The sequence below is a fragment of the Hyperoodon ampullatus genome, assembly GCF_949752795.1.
Source record: "Hyperoodon ampullatus genome assembly, chromosome: 4".
NCBI classification, from domain to species: Eukaryota; Metazoa; Chordata; class Mammalia; order Artiodactyla; family Ziphiidae; genus Hyperoodon; species Hyperoodon ampullatus.
In genome coordinates this window covers 167,560,276-167,577,005 of record NC_136917.1, presented here as the reverse complement: position 1 = coordinate 167,577,005, position 16,730 = coordinate 167,560,276, and the positions used below count along the sequence as shown (strand labels likewise).

Below are 16,730 nucleotides of genomic sequence, written 5' to 3'. Positions count from 1 at the left end.
GAAGAGTAGCCCCCTCTCGCCGCAACTAGAGAAAAGCCTGTGTGCAGCAACGAAGACCCAACGCAGCCAAAAATAAATAAATAACTTAATTTTAAAAAAATTAAAAAGAAAATATATAAATACATCTCTAAATCCTTTAGAAAATTAATTTTGACCTAAGTACAGAAAAAAAAGAGATAAATCTCAAGTGTGAATAAAGTTACAGGAAATTGCAAACATTTACAAATGCATTCCCTCTTTTTAAATTGTTTCTTCTCATCTGTGGCATTAAAGCATGCTCTTTATAATGTGAAGAGCTGCTGACATCTCTCCCACCCATCAACATGACCATAGCTCATCCATATTTTCACACACCTGAGTGCATGAAAAGCAGTAAGCACATTTGTTTTGAACACACCATGAAAGGGGCTTTAAATCTACCTGCTGTTCTCAACTTCTGTTTATTTTCTCCAAAAGTTAAGGAAAGCAATCATAATTTCTCATTCCATAACAAGGAAAAATATACTCTTCGCTGAAGACATAGCCTTAAGTCTCTATAAAATCAAAGACCCCCAACACTTCAGAAAACTCTCTGGATAAAGTTTATATTTTAATGACCAACTGGAAATGCACGGATCTTCAGGGCCTTTTCTTACTTCTCCTGAAAGAACTGGCATCGTAGGCCCACACGGTGTCTATCCCCTCCCCCGTGACCTGGGCTGGGGTCCAGTGTGGGAAGGGGAACCGGCAAGCAATGACTCTAGCCTCGTCCTCAAGTTCAAGCTCAAGCTTCTTCTCCAACTGCAGCATCTATGGAGAACGACAGCCATCATTTCAGTGAGCGGGTAGTCGGAGGAAATGATTTCTCAATGTCCTTTTGTATCTGCATCCCTGAAAAAAACCTGTGCAAAATTACTGATTGTAAAAAGATTACTCCTGGGAATAAATACATCATCAAATAATCCATTAAAATACAGAAGTCACATGAACAACAGTTATAAGAATATTCTAGTATCAATTATAAAATTTGCCATTTATAGCAAATGTGTACCACAGAGTTCCACTTTCCTGACTAAAATCATGATGTGGCAGTAATTAATGTGAGAAGCAGCCTTAAATTATTTACCTACCTAAACATTTCAATCTACCCTGTCTCAATTACTTATCTTTTTCCACATTTTTAACATGTCTGAAATCAGGATACATCTTACAATTGACATTGTCTTAGAATTATAATTGGCAACATTTTTTTTCTTTCCCAACAGCAATGGTACATCTTAAAATCAACAGCACCTAAAATCAACAAAAAATGGTATAATTAGACCATGAAAAAATATACACATTCTACCAACTTGAAATATGATGAAATATTTCATAGTTTTTAAAAATGCATCCATAATACACTGATAATTAATTCTTGATAGTCAACATAACTTACAAAAAATAAAATCCTCTTATTTATCACTTTTGCATAATTTTATTACTAATCTATCTGTGAAGGAGGAGTTTTACTGCTTGCTAAGAGTACTGACATTGTAATTACGTCAGCAAATTAACAGCTGCTTAAAATTTTATCTTCAGGTCCTAAAATTATATTACCACCTTCACCTCCTACAAACATCTTTTCTACTTTATTCCTTTAATTTGTTATTTTGGAATAATTTCAAATTTATAGAAAAGTTGCAAGAATAGAGCAAAGAACTCCTGTATTCCTTTACCCAGGTTCACCAATTTTTAACAGTTTGTCTTATTGCTCTCTTCCCCTCTCTCTGAACACTTTTTCTAAACCACTTGAGAACAGGTCGCATACAACATGGCCCTTTACTCCTTGGTACTTCGGTGTTTTCTAAGAAAGAGACCCAGCACAATTATCAAATTCAGGAAATTTAACATTGTATTCCAGTAATAATAATTCCAATAGCATCCCAATTTTGTCAAATGTCCCAGTAATGTCCTTCACATTGTCCCACAGCTGGGCTCCCACATTGCATGGAGCTGTAATGGTTCCTCAGCCTCCTTTAGTCTCTCACGACAATAACCTCCTTTAAGAACACAGGCCAGGGCTTCCCTTGTGGCGCAGTGGTTGAGAGTCTGCCTGCCGATGCAGGGGACACGGGTTCGTGCCCCGGTCTGGAAAGATCTCACATGCCGCGGAGCGGCTGGGCCCGTGAGCCATGGCTGCTGAGCCTGCGCGTCCAGAGCCTGTGCTCTGCAATGGGAGAGGCCACAGTGGTGAGAGGCCCGCGTACCGCAAAAAAAAAAGAACACAGGCCAGTTATTTACCAGGCGTCCCTCATGATGACTTGGTGCGTGCGTCCTTGGCAACGCCCCACGAGCGGGGCTGTGAACTTCACAGGGCTCCACGGTCCCAAGCCCACGGGGTCCTCCTGCTTTGAGGGTGACGTGCCACTCGGGCAAGGAGCTTTCTGGTGTCTCCAGTGTGGTTACTACTGCTCCTGTACAATGGGTAAGTAATTGCGGGGAGACGCCTTGAGAAGATGCAAATGTCCTGTTACTCATCCAGCTGCCCCCACTCAATGCAGCATTCCTGATGACTCTGCCTGAGTCAAGTTTTACTGTAAGGATTGAAAGTGGCAATTTGCTAATTCCATCCTTCCTCCCAGATCAACAGTCAAAACGTCGAGGAATGGCTTTCCCCTCTGTCTCTCCATCACTGTAAGTGTGAACTCCTGGATTCTCACTTCGTTCAATGGGTTACAACCCACCATCGTCCTTGTTTATTCTAGCACACAAGTTGTCCCAGCTTGGCCACTGGGAACTCCCTCAGGCTGGCTTCTCTCTCCTGTGGATGTGCCCCATCAAACATTCTGAGCACCTGCTGCTATTTGGGCTCAACAAAATGTTCCAGGCTTTTGTATCTTCCCTTCCTCAGCCCTGGGATCAGCCATTTCTCAAACATTCCTGGTTCCTCTGAGTGAGAAATGATATTTAGAAACCAAGATCTGAGCAAAAACTACTCCCTTTAAAAGTAACCAATTAAATCAAGATGAACAAACCAATAGGGCTTCTAGGAAAATTTTATTCCTCACCTATATATCTTTAAAGAAAGGTTTGGAAAAACTCCTCTACATGACTTATGGCTGCAGTGAGCCAGAATTCTAATTCTTCATTAGAATCAATACCAAGATAACAAAGAATAAATTCCATTAAGGAGGGAGTATTTCCATTCTTTTAACAGCTAGTAAAAGACTGCTTTTTTAAAAAATTTTTAAAAAAAGGAAGTTTTGTTCCTTGAAGGAAAAAATTAAATAAGCAAAGAATAGGACAATGAGTGTTTTTCCAAAATATCAGACGTTTCTTATGGTAATTTTGTTCATAGAAAGGACAATTATAAATGTATTCACATTACCATTCTTCTTTTCTCTTTTACAGATCTTTTATTTCCAAATGACTGTCATATGCTAAGTCAAGATAAACCTACAAATGAAAGGCACTATTTCAATCATGAGAAATTAACTGACTAAATTACACATAAATATGCAACAAACCTGGGTCTTGATATCATACACAAAGAGAAGCCGTGATGTGCCATGTCCGCCTAATGAACTTCAAAATTATTCATACAATTACACGTTTCAAAGTGACACGAACTCATCGTATTCTAATTACATCTTCAAAACTTAAAACATTAGTTGAAACCAGCTCAACGTAAGACACATTAGCGAAGTGCACCCGCAGCTCCGAGCCGCTTGGTCGCTCCTCCCTGGAACGGGCTTCTCTTGGCTTCCGGAGTAACCCACACACACCCCCGCTCTCCCCTCCCCTCCCCTCCCCCTCCTCTCCAGTCCTTTGCTGGGGGCCTGGGCTCAGGCCTTACACGGCTCCGGCCCCTCCCCAGGTGACCTCAGCCACTCCTCGGCTTCAACTCCTGGCACTAATGCCCCACGAGCCCTCCCTCCCGTGCCCCAGACTCCTGGCGTCCACCGCCGCCCACCTGATGTACCCACACGCGTCCCAGACTACACAGGCCACGTGGAATTCCTGGTCTCCCCTCCCACCCCTGCACACTCTGCCTACAGCTTTCCGGGCTCAGCCAACTCCAGCAGCTCAGGCCAAACACCTCGGGGCGCCCTGGGCTCCTCCCTCCCTCATGCCCCCACCTGGATCTGCCTGCTCACCCTGTTGGTTCTCTCCTCACGACGCATCCAGAATTGGACCACCTCTCAGCAGCTGCTCCATCGACGGCCTGGATGTCTGCCAGAGCTCAGACGCCGTCCCCTGGCTCCTCCCCGTCTGCTCCCCATGGCAGCCCGTGTCCTTCTCGCCCAGCCCCTATCTCCTCTCGAACCCCACCTCTCTCGCGCCCACCTCCCTGCTGCTCCTGGAACCTGCAGGCACACACCCCTCAGCGCCTCTGCCTTCGCAGTGGCTGTTCCTCTGCCTGGACCGCTCTTCCCGACCACCCGGCCACACGGCTCCCCCGTCGCCTCCACGGGTCCCCTTTTCAGGACAGTCTCTGCCCCGTCCCTCTCTCGCTTCAGTTAGCCCCACGGCACTGACCCCGTTTTATCGTAGGACATATTCTGTCAGTACACAGACATCTCACTGAATATCTGCTCTCCCCACTAGCATATAAATACCTTGGGGCGGGGATGTTTTTCTTTTTCATCCACTAAAGTATTCCAAGTGAGCAGAACAGGGTCTGGTGCTTAGTGGGCCCTGAATAAACACTTGTTGAATGAATGAATGAATGATAAATGATTCGGTCATGAATCATGTTTCTTGATCAGAACATGATGATAGTATTTTCATTCATCAAGTCATAACCGGATTCATAACTAAAACTAAAGGAGTCATCCTTTGAAGTTACGAAACTTAATCACCCACTGGAAGAGTGTACTCAATGGGTATATTTATACGATATTCATCCGTTCGTCTGACACACGTTTCCTGGGCCATCACTGGGCCGGGTGCTGCTGAGCTGGAGGTCTGGCAGCGAAGACGACAGGCCCACCCTGCTCCCGAGCTCACAGTGCGCGGTGCCCGTGGCCGACAGCACCAAGGCCATCGCACAAGGAAACGTGCGGCCACGTGTCCTCAGAGAGAGGAAAGGGCTCTGGAAGTCGGGGGTGCTGGGGCTTGTCTCACAGGGTGATCAGGGACGGGTCCTTGAAGGAAAAGACATCCGACCTGCAAGTGCTGAGCAGAAGCTCCCTAACCAGGCCCAGAGCTGGGGGCACTGAAGTCAGAGGGAAGGACACACACAGCTCCACACAGTGCGGTTTAAGGGCCAAGAGAAGGATGGAGCTGGTACGCAGAGGGCTGTTGGAAGCCGGACCACTCGGGCCAGGTGGAGGGCCGGGCCTTTCCCTCACTGCTTTCAAGTAGCAAGAAGTCACAGAAGGGTTTTCAACAAGGACACAACAGATCTGTCCCACATTCCGAAAAGACACTCTTGGGGCATGAGCTTGTGTTAAGTGCGGCTGTTTACCATCCTAGCACTGGCCTGCCAGGCCCACTGGCACCCTCACTCCTGCTACGCCGGACACACACCCAGGATGAAAGGTCAGGGCCGCTCTCATCTGAGCTACCACTGCACAGAGCTGCTACGAAGCACCAGCCCGGTACCAGGAGCAGAGTGAGGATGTGTAACACCGGGGTCCCCACCTCTGAAGCTCCCTAAGCGTCCTCCAGCTTCTCCCGGCCTACGTGTGCTTCAGTTGCCACTGGAAACCTTTCCTGCCATGCTGGCTTTGTCCAGCCACCGTGCCACTGCCAGGAAACTGGCCAGGGAAATGCATTCTATTAACAGAAAATGGCATGATGGGGCCCAGACGTGTTGAAGAACTTTCCAGCGCTCACACGACCCGCAGAGGGCCGACCCAACCCCGTGAGTCCCCCGGGAGCACTCCCCTCCGCTCACTGCCTCCACGTAGACAAAGCTTGACAAGGGGGAAAGCAGGGCCCTCCACCCGGAAACCGGGGCCCCCAGACCCACGGAGGCCATCTGGGCCCTGCACCCCGATCGATCCCCCTGCATGGAAGACTCCAAGTTGGCTGAATCCCTCTTATTCTAGGGAAAGTGGGTGCTTCGTGTATTTCACCTGCTCTCTTTTTCTGGGAACAGTGAAATGCTGCAAGTTCCTTATTTAAGATTTCTCTGTGTACAGAAGAATGGACAATAATCGTAACAGTATTCTTCAAAATAACAGACTCTTATTTCCCTTGAGTGAACAGTTCCCAAAACTGACTACAAACGTGGTTAGAAGCACAAGGAACTAGAGCCCAGCAAAGGCCACTGCTGCCCCCCACTGGGCCACAGCTGCTGCTGCAGCCACCACCGGGCCTCTCAAGACAGCGAGGAATAAATATCAACTTTCTATGTTTAGAAAGTACAGATTTCAAATTAAAGCTATTTGCCCCAAAATGCTAATTATTCCAAAAGAATGCCCAAACTTCACAATAAGTAGAAAATAACCATCAAATTCCATAGCAATTCTATGATCCTAAATAGTTTTTTTTCTTTTTTTTTAATAACCAGGGATCATGGCCTTTCTACCTCTTTTCATTTCTGTAACAGAAGTGTAGATGCGGAGGTTTCATCTTAATTTTAAGCTTGCTAAGAATTACAAACATATAAACTCCTGTCACTTTCAAGAATATCTAACAAAAGTACTTGTAAATAGACTTTTTAAAGAAAATGGCATCGCACTGAAAGTCCTAACAGTAAGACAAAACTTCTCTAGTGTTGAGACATCTTAAACAAAAATTAAGGTATGAATAAGAAGGCATAACAACAAAAAAAGTAAATTTCTTTCTTTTTTAAATTAAAAACCATATCAGTCATACAGTGGCATTTCGGCAAACATGCAATTTTACCAAGGTTATTATGGCTACAATTATATACTTTGAAACGTGAAGGGGGATTTCTTACTATGGTCTGTAAACCAACAATTACAATGAAAGCATCCCATTCTGGTCACCTTTCCAAAGGCTAAATTTAGGATCATTTTCAGTCTAATGCTGCAGCATTTTCACTTGTGAAAGTACAGAGTCAGAGTTCAATACAAATCAGTCAACTGAGGTCAACTGAAACTAGTCAACGCTCATCCACCCTGAAAATCATCTCACTGCAAAATCCAAGGAATGATCAACTCAAAGGGAACATCCCCTTAACTTTCCCAAGTGATTTCAGCAGAATATAAGTGGGTGAACGTGAAAATATCCACCCATACTAGACACCAGGAGCTCATAAAGCAGTTTTCAGACTGGAATTGTTAGGGCTTAGGTAGATCACTGAGACCTTTATCTGAAGCAAAAGTTTTAAACTACAAGACTGGATCTTTTATGATTAATCTTCTAGGGCCCTGAAGTACTTTGTTAAACCAATGATCTAAAATCCGACATTCCCTCAGAATCTCGGGAGGCTGTCATTTTGCACATGGGGGAGCAGGCCAGAGAGAGGTGGTCTGTTCGGGCTGGAAGCCCCCTCATAACCTAGAGCCAAACACGCAGGGGGCAGGAGAGTGCATACTCACCATCTGGGGCACACCAAAGATAACAACGTTTGAGTACTGCGAAAAAGTGACCTAAAGGGAAGGGAGAAAACAATTCACAGGTTAATTTTTGAAAGCCAAACGTTAGCTCAAGTTTTATTTCAAAATGAGTAGCAATTTCCCATTTCACCCAACAGTGCGTTTTCGCAAAGAGTGGCCCTTTTTAAGATTTCCCACGTTCACACTTTCACCCGTGTTAGTTCATCTGTTACAGTTTTCCACAAGTTTCCCGTAAGTTATCTCATCTCATCTTCACAGCCACTCCATGCAGGGCCGCCCGGGGTCAACTGTCAGAAAGGCAGTGACTCATCCAGTGACCACTGGTGCCCATCCAGGTAGCCCACTTTCTACCCCACTCTCTACCAAACGAGCTTAGCAAGAGCTCAAGGGATTTTCAGAACCACCTGTTTTTCCCGTTGAGCCATCCTTAGAATTCTAGTCCCCCTCCTCTTCTCTAAAATACTAAGTAAAAAATGCAATGAATTGGTCTTTAGTTGGAAAACTGGGGGGAAAAGTGCTTTGCCAGTCAAAATTCTTAGTGCCCAATGAAAGTTTTATTTACTCTATGGAGAGATCACTTATGTATATACAGAATAAAAACAATGCAAGCGAAACTCGAGTGAATTTTTATAAGCTACTGATGACAATATTACAATGGGAAATTCTTATTTAAGAAAAAGCATTTTATGGAGCATTCCTAAAGCAAAATTACAGGGCACTTTTTAGAGAACAAGTAAACTTGGAAGTATCTTGTGCTTTATGAAGACAGGAAGGAACCATGACAGCATGGTTGGTGGATCCCTCCTTTTCTCCTGCACCATCTCTGTCTCTCTCTAGGTATGTATACACACACACACACACTCACACACATGCACACACTCACACACACATAAACCACACATGTACACACTCACACATAAATACACACATTCAAGACACACAAACACACACACATACAGTCTCACACATACACACATATACACACACATATACACACACACATACACAAACACACATATATACTCACACATAAACATACATAGTCTCACACACATACACACACACACACACATACACACACACACACACACACCCCTACTATTTACCAAGAATGACATTAACAAGTTAATGCCTATACTACGATGTATAAGACTTCCAAAAGAGATCCAAATCTTATCACTGCATAATAAACAGAAATGAGAACTTTTTCATTGAGTGAATAAAATGTTAGTATTCACATGACCTGTAAGTTTATTAACCTGAAGTTTCTACTCTAAAGTAGGGTTGATTTGTAAAATGTATCAATTTAAAAGATGTTCACATTTCATTATGCTGAAATATACACTTATATTTCTTCTTCTTTTAATACATCTTCAGTTTTCAGTCATACTGATCATGAATTATAAAGTTTGGGGGTGGAGTTTCCTAGCACCATCCTCTGCCTTACTTACCTTCCACAAGTCTGAGATGTAAAATTTGGCCGATGCCTGCACCCCTTCCCGCCGAGCGCAGTATCTGGAGTACCAGACGAGCCAGGGGTTTAATTCATAACCCACAGCTGTGAATCCTTCCTTTGCAGCTGCTATTACCTGTGGGGAGAGGCCATGTTCAAAATAAGAAAAACATCAACTCACATGGTCAAATGATACAAAAACTTCCGATTTATGGTCTATAATCATAAAACATCCCATCAAAAGGTGTTTGTTCAAGACACCATTTAAAGGTGGAGCTCTGGGCTTCCCTGGTGGTGTCGTGGTTGAGAGTCCGCCTGCCGATGCAGGGGACACGGGTTCGTGCCCCAGTCCGGGAAGATCCCACATGCCGCGGAGCGGCTGGGCCCGTGAGCCATGGCCGCTGGGCCTGCGCGTCCGGAGCCTGTGCTCCGCAACGGGAGAGGCCAAAACGGTGAGAGGCCCGCGTACCGCAAAAAAAAAAAAAAAAAAAAAGATGGTTCTCTCAAAATCGACAACAGGTAAAAGCAAAATGGAACGAGCCAGAATAAAGTCAAGTGCCGAGTGCCCCCGGCCTCCAAAGGTGAGAGGGACGGCGGGCTGGGCTGGGGTCTCTGCTCACCCTGTTTTGCCACCACAGTTCAAGGGAGCAGCCCTGAAGGAACTGTCCCATCTACAGCAATTTCCCAAGTAACTACAGTGTCACCCCTTTGCCATTTTCTTAGAAACCAGAAAGAGACCATCCAGAGATGTAAAGCGTTCATATCTGGATTTTTAAATGTCCTCCTAGTTAATATATCCATCTCCTGATTTCTTCAAAACAAGTCACTCTTGCTGATTATTCCAGGTCACTACCATGAAACTGCAGGGTCCACGTCAGCAGGGGCAGTGAAAGGTGCTGTACGCTGCTGGTTTCCACACTAAATGTTTCCAGAACATGAGCCTATACTTCTGCTACCCTCACTTTCTGCTCATCATCCGGGTGGAGGCCTAAAGATGGTGCCACCTTGCCCAGCGAGGGACACCGCTGGCCAGTCAGTGGCTTTGAGTCTTTATTTATAGGTTCCCAGCTGGGGTCACAATGAGCTGAAGTCACTGAAAGTCTGATTTTTGGATAAGTGGGGCTCAACACCTTGGCTCTTCCCTATTTAACTCAATATTACCACATAGGAATTATGATACTTGTATAAATACAGGTAAATGTAGAAGTATTTATGATGCAAAAAATGTAAAACAAACTACATGACTTAACATGTTTCTTCTGGTTATGCCACCTCTACTGCCTAAGTTTTTTAATGGACAATTTCATAATTACAAATTAATTGTTCCTTTTTACCTGGCAGATCTACAGTGCACTTTCGCCTTTAAGAAAAGTTAAATCTGAGAAAAATAAATTCCAAAATCCTGCTGGAGGGCTTAGAAGTTCAGCCAAACAAACACAAAATTAAATGACTACTTTATTAGGCTGTCAATTTAGCAAGTCTTTGCATAAGCCTCACAAGAAATGTGAAACAGAAATTTTAAACCTTAAAACCTAAAAAACCATAAACCTTAAAACATCTTCACGTAACTCACGATACGCCCGTCGCCGCTACCGATGTCTACCAGGGGTCCTCTCCTGCATCGCAACATTTTCACAACATTTTCAATCTGCTTTGCAGTTGCAGGTACAAAAGGCAAACAGATTCTTCGGAGGGCTGGTGTTATAAACGGTGTGGCCACGGCGTACACGGCCACCAGCGTCCCCCCAACAATGCCAGGAAGTAAGAACCCCCAGTTGCTTTTCTTCAAACTGCTGCCCTCAAGACTTGTAGCTGGAACACATCCTGACTGCCTTTCTTCTTTAAGTGTTTCTGGGGGTGTCCCTGGATTGAGAGCAAGCAGAAAAGATACATGTAGCACCAAATCAGAAATCCAATGTAGTGGGGGTTTTTTTACAATTCTTATTGACAAATAAACTCATGCTTTTTAAAGGATAATTCTGCTCAATACAATTTGAATTACAAATGTAGAATTCCACAATGAGTTCTAGAGTCCAGCAACTAAAGTGTTTTACAGAAAATTATTCAATACTCATCGAAGACTAAAACCTTTTCTTTCCAACATATTGATTTTTTTTTCTAGGCATCATCCTTAGAAAACAATGTGTTCCAATCTATTTGGTATTTTATGAATCAGTATCCATTAGTTCAAATATTAACGATGTGCTCCATATTTTTATGGTTCAGAACAAAGCCCCATAAAGAAATAAGCATGAAAATGTCTGATTATTACCCTATTTCAAAGAGGATGAAAGTATTCTACGTCAAAATTGGTCAGGCATCAATAATCCAGTTGTACAAATTCAATTCTGAAGTAACAGAGGAGACAAAATTCAGGTTTTACTAAATAGGGTAATAAGGAGATTTTTAAAGCAGATCCATAAAGAACAGAAAATAAAATAAGCATTTCAATGCTATCACAAGTACAGAATAAAGCAAACTCTAGTCACTGATTACGGAGGAAACAAATGGTAACTGGCATAACCTCCTCTTGAGTTTTATCCTTTAGCACGTATTCCTAATAGGATCTCAAGTTTTTTAAGCTGAAATTGACTTGAAGTTAATTTCTAAATGGATTAATGATGAGCACAGCACAGAGCGAAGGGCACGGCTGCAGAGGCTGCCAAGGTGAGGACCCTGGCTCCGCCCCTCACTAAGAGCTGTGACCCTTCACCTCTCCGAACCTCAGTCTCCTCCTCTGTAAGGTGAGGACCATGGGATCCTCATGGGATCCTCGTGAGGATGAAACAAGGGGATACGGGAATAGCACTCAGAGCAGCGCCCAGCACTTGAACCCCACAGGGAACAAGACCATCGCTGCCCTGAACCAGCGCTCGATCTCACTGAGGCGCTAAGAACAAAACCACAGGAATCTGTAGGAAAAAGAAGAGTGACAGGAGGGGCGACAAAGGAGTCTTATCCATCGAAGACATTAGTGTTCATAGTTTGGGCCTTAGTAAGCCGTACAAAAGGCCCACTGGGTTAGTCTCCTGCTGCTGCTGTAAGGAATTACCACAAAGTTGGTGGGTTAAAACAGCACGCAGAGCTGATGAGGATGATTATAATTTTTGTGACTTTCTGTTTGAATTAAAAAAGAAAAAATCCCACAAGGACTCAGAGGCAAAAAATATACAAATCCATTTTCACTGCAAAGTAAAGGCGCTATTACAGTGGAGGATTCCTGGACTGAATGTCAATATTATGACACAGTGTGAGTGTGTTTCGTGTTTGGTAATTGCAATCGTTGTTGCTTTTGTTGTGGTCATCCATTTACAATGCTTGGTGTCAGTTTATCTCCTGTAAAAATAAAATACAGTGTGTGTGTGTGTGTGTGTGTGTGTGTGAGAGAGAGAGAAAATAAATAAAAACAAGCATTTATTAACGTACAGTTCTGGAGGTCAGATGTCTGAAATAGGCTGGCTGTTCTGTGTTCCTTCTGGAAGCTCTAGGGTAGGATGGGCCAGCCGCATTCCTCGGCCACTGGTCCCACATCGCGCAACCTCTGATTCCATCGCGACACCTCCTCTGACAGCCCTGCCCGCCTTTCCTTTATAGGAAAGGGATCCTCCCCTTGTGAGCACACTGGCCCACCCAGACAAGCCAGGATAATTCCCCCACGTCAAGGTCCTTAACTTAACCACATCTGCCAACTTGCTCCCCAGGTAGCAGCCTCGCAGGGTCCGGGGATTCACACATGGACCTATTTCCGCCTACCATACCCACGAGATGTGGTAATCTGCCACAGCTGTGGTGAGGTCCAAATGTGAACACAGGACACACCAGAAGCTGGCCCACGGCTGTGAGTCACTGCTTGGGGGGGGGTGGGGGAAGGAGCTGACCCACCTCAGCATCTTTGTTGCAGCTTTGTTGTTGATGCCCGAGGTCCCCTAAAGTGAGTTTTACAATTAGTGTCAGGGAGGAAAACCAATTCAGACACAACAACAAAAGTCTATTGCTGATGCAGGCGATGCAAGTAAAGTAAAAGTAAAGTCTAGGAAAGTGATTGTGTTTGATAGAAAGCAAGAGTTTTAAATACATTCTCATTTGTACTTTTCAGCATCGTATGGAGGAACTTACATGCTAATAGAAGTGATTTTATTTTATTTTTTTTAAGTCAAGGCACATGTGTCATGCCTTGTGTAAAATCCTCCTGCAGGCATTCCAATTGTAGAGGACAGTGGTTAGGAAGATTCCAGCCACAAAACTCCGGAGTCTCAGAACTGAACAGGTTGTGTGGCACTAGTTAAGTTGTTAAGGCTCAGTTTCCTTGCCTATAAGATTCTAAAATACTACTATCCTTACAGAGTTATTGGGTCAGTTAAGTAAACAGTGCATGTAAAGCTCTTAGCACAGCCCGAGAGAGAAAGTGATGACTACTAGCCACTATTATTACTACTCTGAATTCTACCACGGGGGGGCTCAATAATTTTTAACAGCTTTATTGAGATGTAATTCATATACCATACAATTTGCCCATTTGATGGGTACAATTCAAAGGTTCTTAGTAGATTTAGATATGTGCAACCATCACCATAGTTAACTTCAGAACTTTTTCATTACTTCCGGAAGGAACCCCTTATGCTTTAGCCATCACCCCCCCCATCCTCCCCCTCCCCCTCTGGCCCTAAGCAGCCACAAATCTGCCTTCTGTCTCTAAAGAAAGCAGACTTTCATGAATGAAATCATACAGTATGTGGTTTTTGTGAGTGACTTTTCACCTAGCGTAATGTTCTCAAGATTCATCCATGTTGTACCATGTATCAGCACTTTATTCCTTCTTATGGCCAAATATTTAATATTCCACTGTATGGACAGCCCACATTTTGTTTATCCATTTGTCTGTTGATGGACTGTTTCTCTAGTCAGCATAAACCAATAGGGAGTTGATTAGACCAACACGCGTCAGATGACCCAAACTGTTTCACCTGTGTACACATGGGCCCTTCAACTTAATCAGCAAAAGATGTGACGAAGAACTCCTGGTCTTCAGGGCCCCCATCAGCCTGAGAGAGTGGTGGGGGCCCGGTGGAGACAGTTACAAGACAGGTAGTGAGAGATGCTCTAACGTGTACCAAACGCCATGGGAATACGACAGGAGGTGGAGGAAAGACTGATCCCAATGATGGAACCGGGAAGGTGTCGGCAGAAACAGAATCTGAGTGGGGCGTGAGGGTACAGGTTTCCCCCACTGTCCAAAAGCAGAGTGTTTCCACGATATCTTTCGTAAGCCAAAGGCTTAAAGCAAAAGAAATCTAGGTGATGCACGGATGCTCCCAGACACAGTTCAGGGCTGTGGCGGCTGGATGCTGAGTGTGGTTCCTGGGGAAGGAGCCTGGCGGGGCTGCTCCCGCTGCCGGGGTGCACACTGCCTCCGGGACAGCTCCCTGCAAAACTAGTTCAGCACGCTGCGTTCCCTTTTCCCCTTTTGTCATGAAAGAAAAACCTTCTTTGGACTCCTTTCAGTTTGGGAAAACAGGGGCTAATGTAGGCTTTTCACAAAAGCAAAGCAGTGTAAAGTTTATTTTCAAAAAGCAAAGGATGCCTGCATGAGAAAAGGGACATTCTCAAAAGGACGGACGCCTTGGAAGCAAGGCGTGGAAGGCGGGAGAGCAGTTTGATGAGCACAGGGTGGGAGATAAAACAGGAAGGACGGGGGAGCCCTTGAACGCCAGGTTAAACATGTACTTTATTCTTACGCACTGGGATGAAACTTTTTGAGCAAAAGCACTACAGTATTTGTGTTTTTAAGAAAGTCAACACTGGCAGCAGTGTATCCCTTGATGAAATCACTCAATCTTCTGTGTCAAGTTTTTTAGACCTGCAAAAGTCCTTCAACGTCACAAAAATTTGCATGAGCTTTTGAAGAAGTTACTGTGTAAATCCAATGTATATATCCAAAATATTGCTATGTCCGTTCAGTAAAAAATGTATTGATTTTTACCAGTGAAAACCAATCCTTAAAGATTCAAAGCTAAAATCAAGACTGCTTCTACAAATGTCTAATCCTCTGGATGGAACATGTTAGATTCAGTCTACTTACTGTCATATAAATGACATAAGATTTCTGTCACATGTGCTCTTTTGAACATGGCAGCATCCCTTTACATGAGAGCTGTGGGGACCACTGGCTATTTCTGAGCACTTGGAGGGAGCCAGCTGTTGAAAGTAAATGACCCAAAAAAGTGAACTTCTGTCGTCTCCAGGCTTGCCTAGTGACTGACTTCTGATAATGGTTGAAAATCTCAATTTTCAGTGACACATTTGGGTCAGCCAAAGTTAGAGGCAGTGACAGAGGCACAGAAAGGTACAAGGTTCTTATCCAAGTTCAAGCCAAAGGAAAAAGGCCAGGAAGAAAGGCCAGGCCTTTTGGGGATTGGGACCTGCCGTTTGTTTAAAGTGGGGTTTATATTTGAACGTCACAATATTTTAGGGCTGTTCACCATGTACTTGCATATACATACAGGCTGAAAAACTACAGCATATATTTTATGTCCCTTTAACGTATATTATTTTGTCCCTTAAGAAGCCTTTCTTGTACTGGTCTAACGTCATTTGTGTCTTTTTGAAATAGAGAATGTATTGACATTAGAAAAAAACTTTTTTTCCATGTTTTGACAGGAAATAAACTGCACAGGGGACATCATTAGACATTCCCTATACTTCAGGACAATCTAATGAACCAAATGGATTACAGGATGCATCACTGTGAATGAGGAAACACTGACTTGGCCAAGCCAAAGTGAACTGAGACCAGAAGCCAAAATGTCCTCGGAGCATCACTGAAGTGTGCCAAGCATCAGGAGAGGTTAAATGATCACCACCAACCATCCAGTGACAAAGCCAGTTCTTAACTTTAAGGCCACGGTTAAATGTTATAACCCATGCATTCATTTCAGTATCTGAGCAGCCGATAAAGGCTAAGAATAATACAGCAGGCTAAGTCCCTATTCTACAGCAGCTGGAGTGCAGGGAGACTGGAAACCCATAACAAATAAGTCTAAGCCTAGAAAGTATTACGTCGTGATCAGCACTCCGAAGAAAAAGCAGCAGAGGGGATTCAGAGGACCTGGTATTAGTTAGATAAGGTTGCCAGGAAAAGATCTTTCAGAGGCAGCACAACGCAGGGCTTCAGAGTGGGACTCTTAGCCCAAGGCAAGGCCATTTTGCTTCTTACTAGCTGGGTAACTCTGGGCAAGTTACTGGAGTATTCGTGCAAAACGGTGATCTCTTTAACAAACACAAATACAAACAAATCTTTTTAACAAACACATAATACAAACAAACAGAGCTTGCTAGGGACCAGGCACTGTTCTCCCTGAATCCGTAAAGCAGCCGTAAACAGAGATGCTACTGTTATTATTGCCATTTTTGCACACAAGTCACTTCTCCAAAGACACAGCTAATAAGTGGCAGAGCTGTGATCCCCACCCGGACAGTGTGACTCCAGTGCCCACATCTCAGAAGACCGTTCCGGATTAAGTGAGTTATTCGCTCTGAAGCGCTGAGAACAGTTCCTGGTGGCCAGATACCAGGACCGGCACAGGCACGCGCCGCAGGCACAAGCACTGAACACCGAACCCCAGACCTCGAGCCCGAGCAGCGGCCCCGCGGCTCCCCGTTCCGCCGCGCCGACACGGACCTGCTGCGTCGCTGACATCGCGGCTGACTGACCACCAGGCCCAGGAAGCCCACGCCGCGCCCACGCCCGCGCCCAGAACACACCACCACGCCCGGCCGCGCTC

General features: G+C 44.4%; 1 protein-coding gene across 1 annotated transcript; it reads right to left on the bottom strand.

Moving 5' to 3' along the window:
• Positions 1-580: 580 nt before the first annotated feature.
• Positions 581-16,645, bottom strand: ATPSCKMT (ATP synthase c subunit lysine N-methyltransferase; the record flags this gene model as incomplete). The annotated part of the gene is made up of 5 exons (XM_079701627.1): positions 581-789; positions 7,479-7,529; positions 8,948-9,085; positions 10,523-10,812; positions 16,417-16,645. The coding sequence occupies 5 exons, from the start codon at positions 16,643-16,645 to the stop codon at positions 619-621; spliced, it is 879 nt and encodes a 292-aa protein (XP_079557753.1). The 3' UTR covers positions 581-618.
• Between the last annotated feature and the right edge of the window lie 85 nt (positions 16,646-16,730).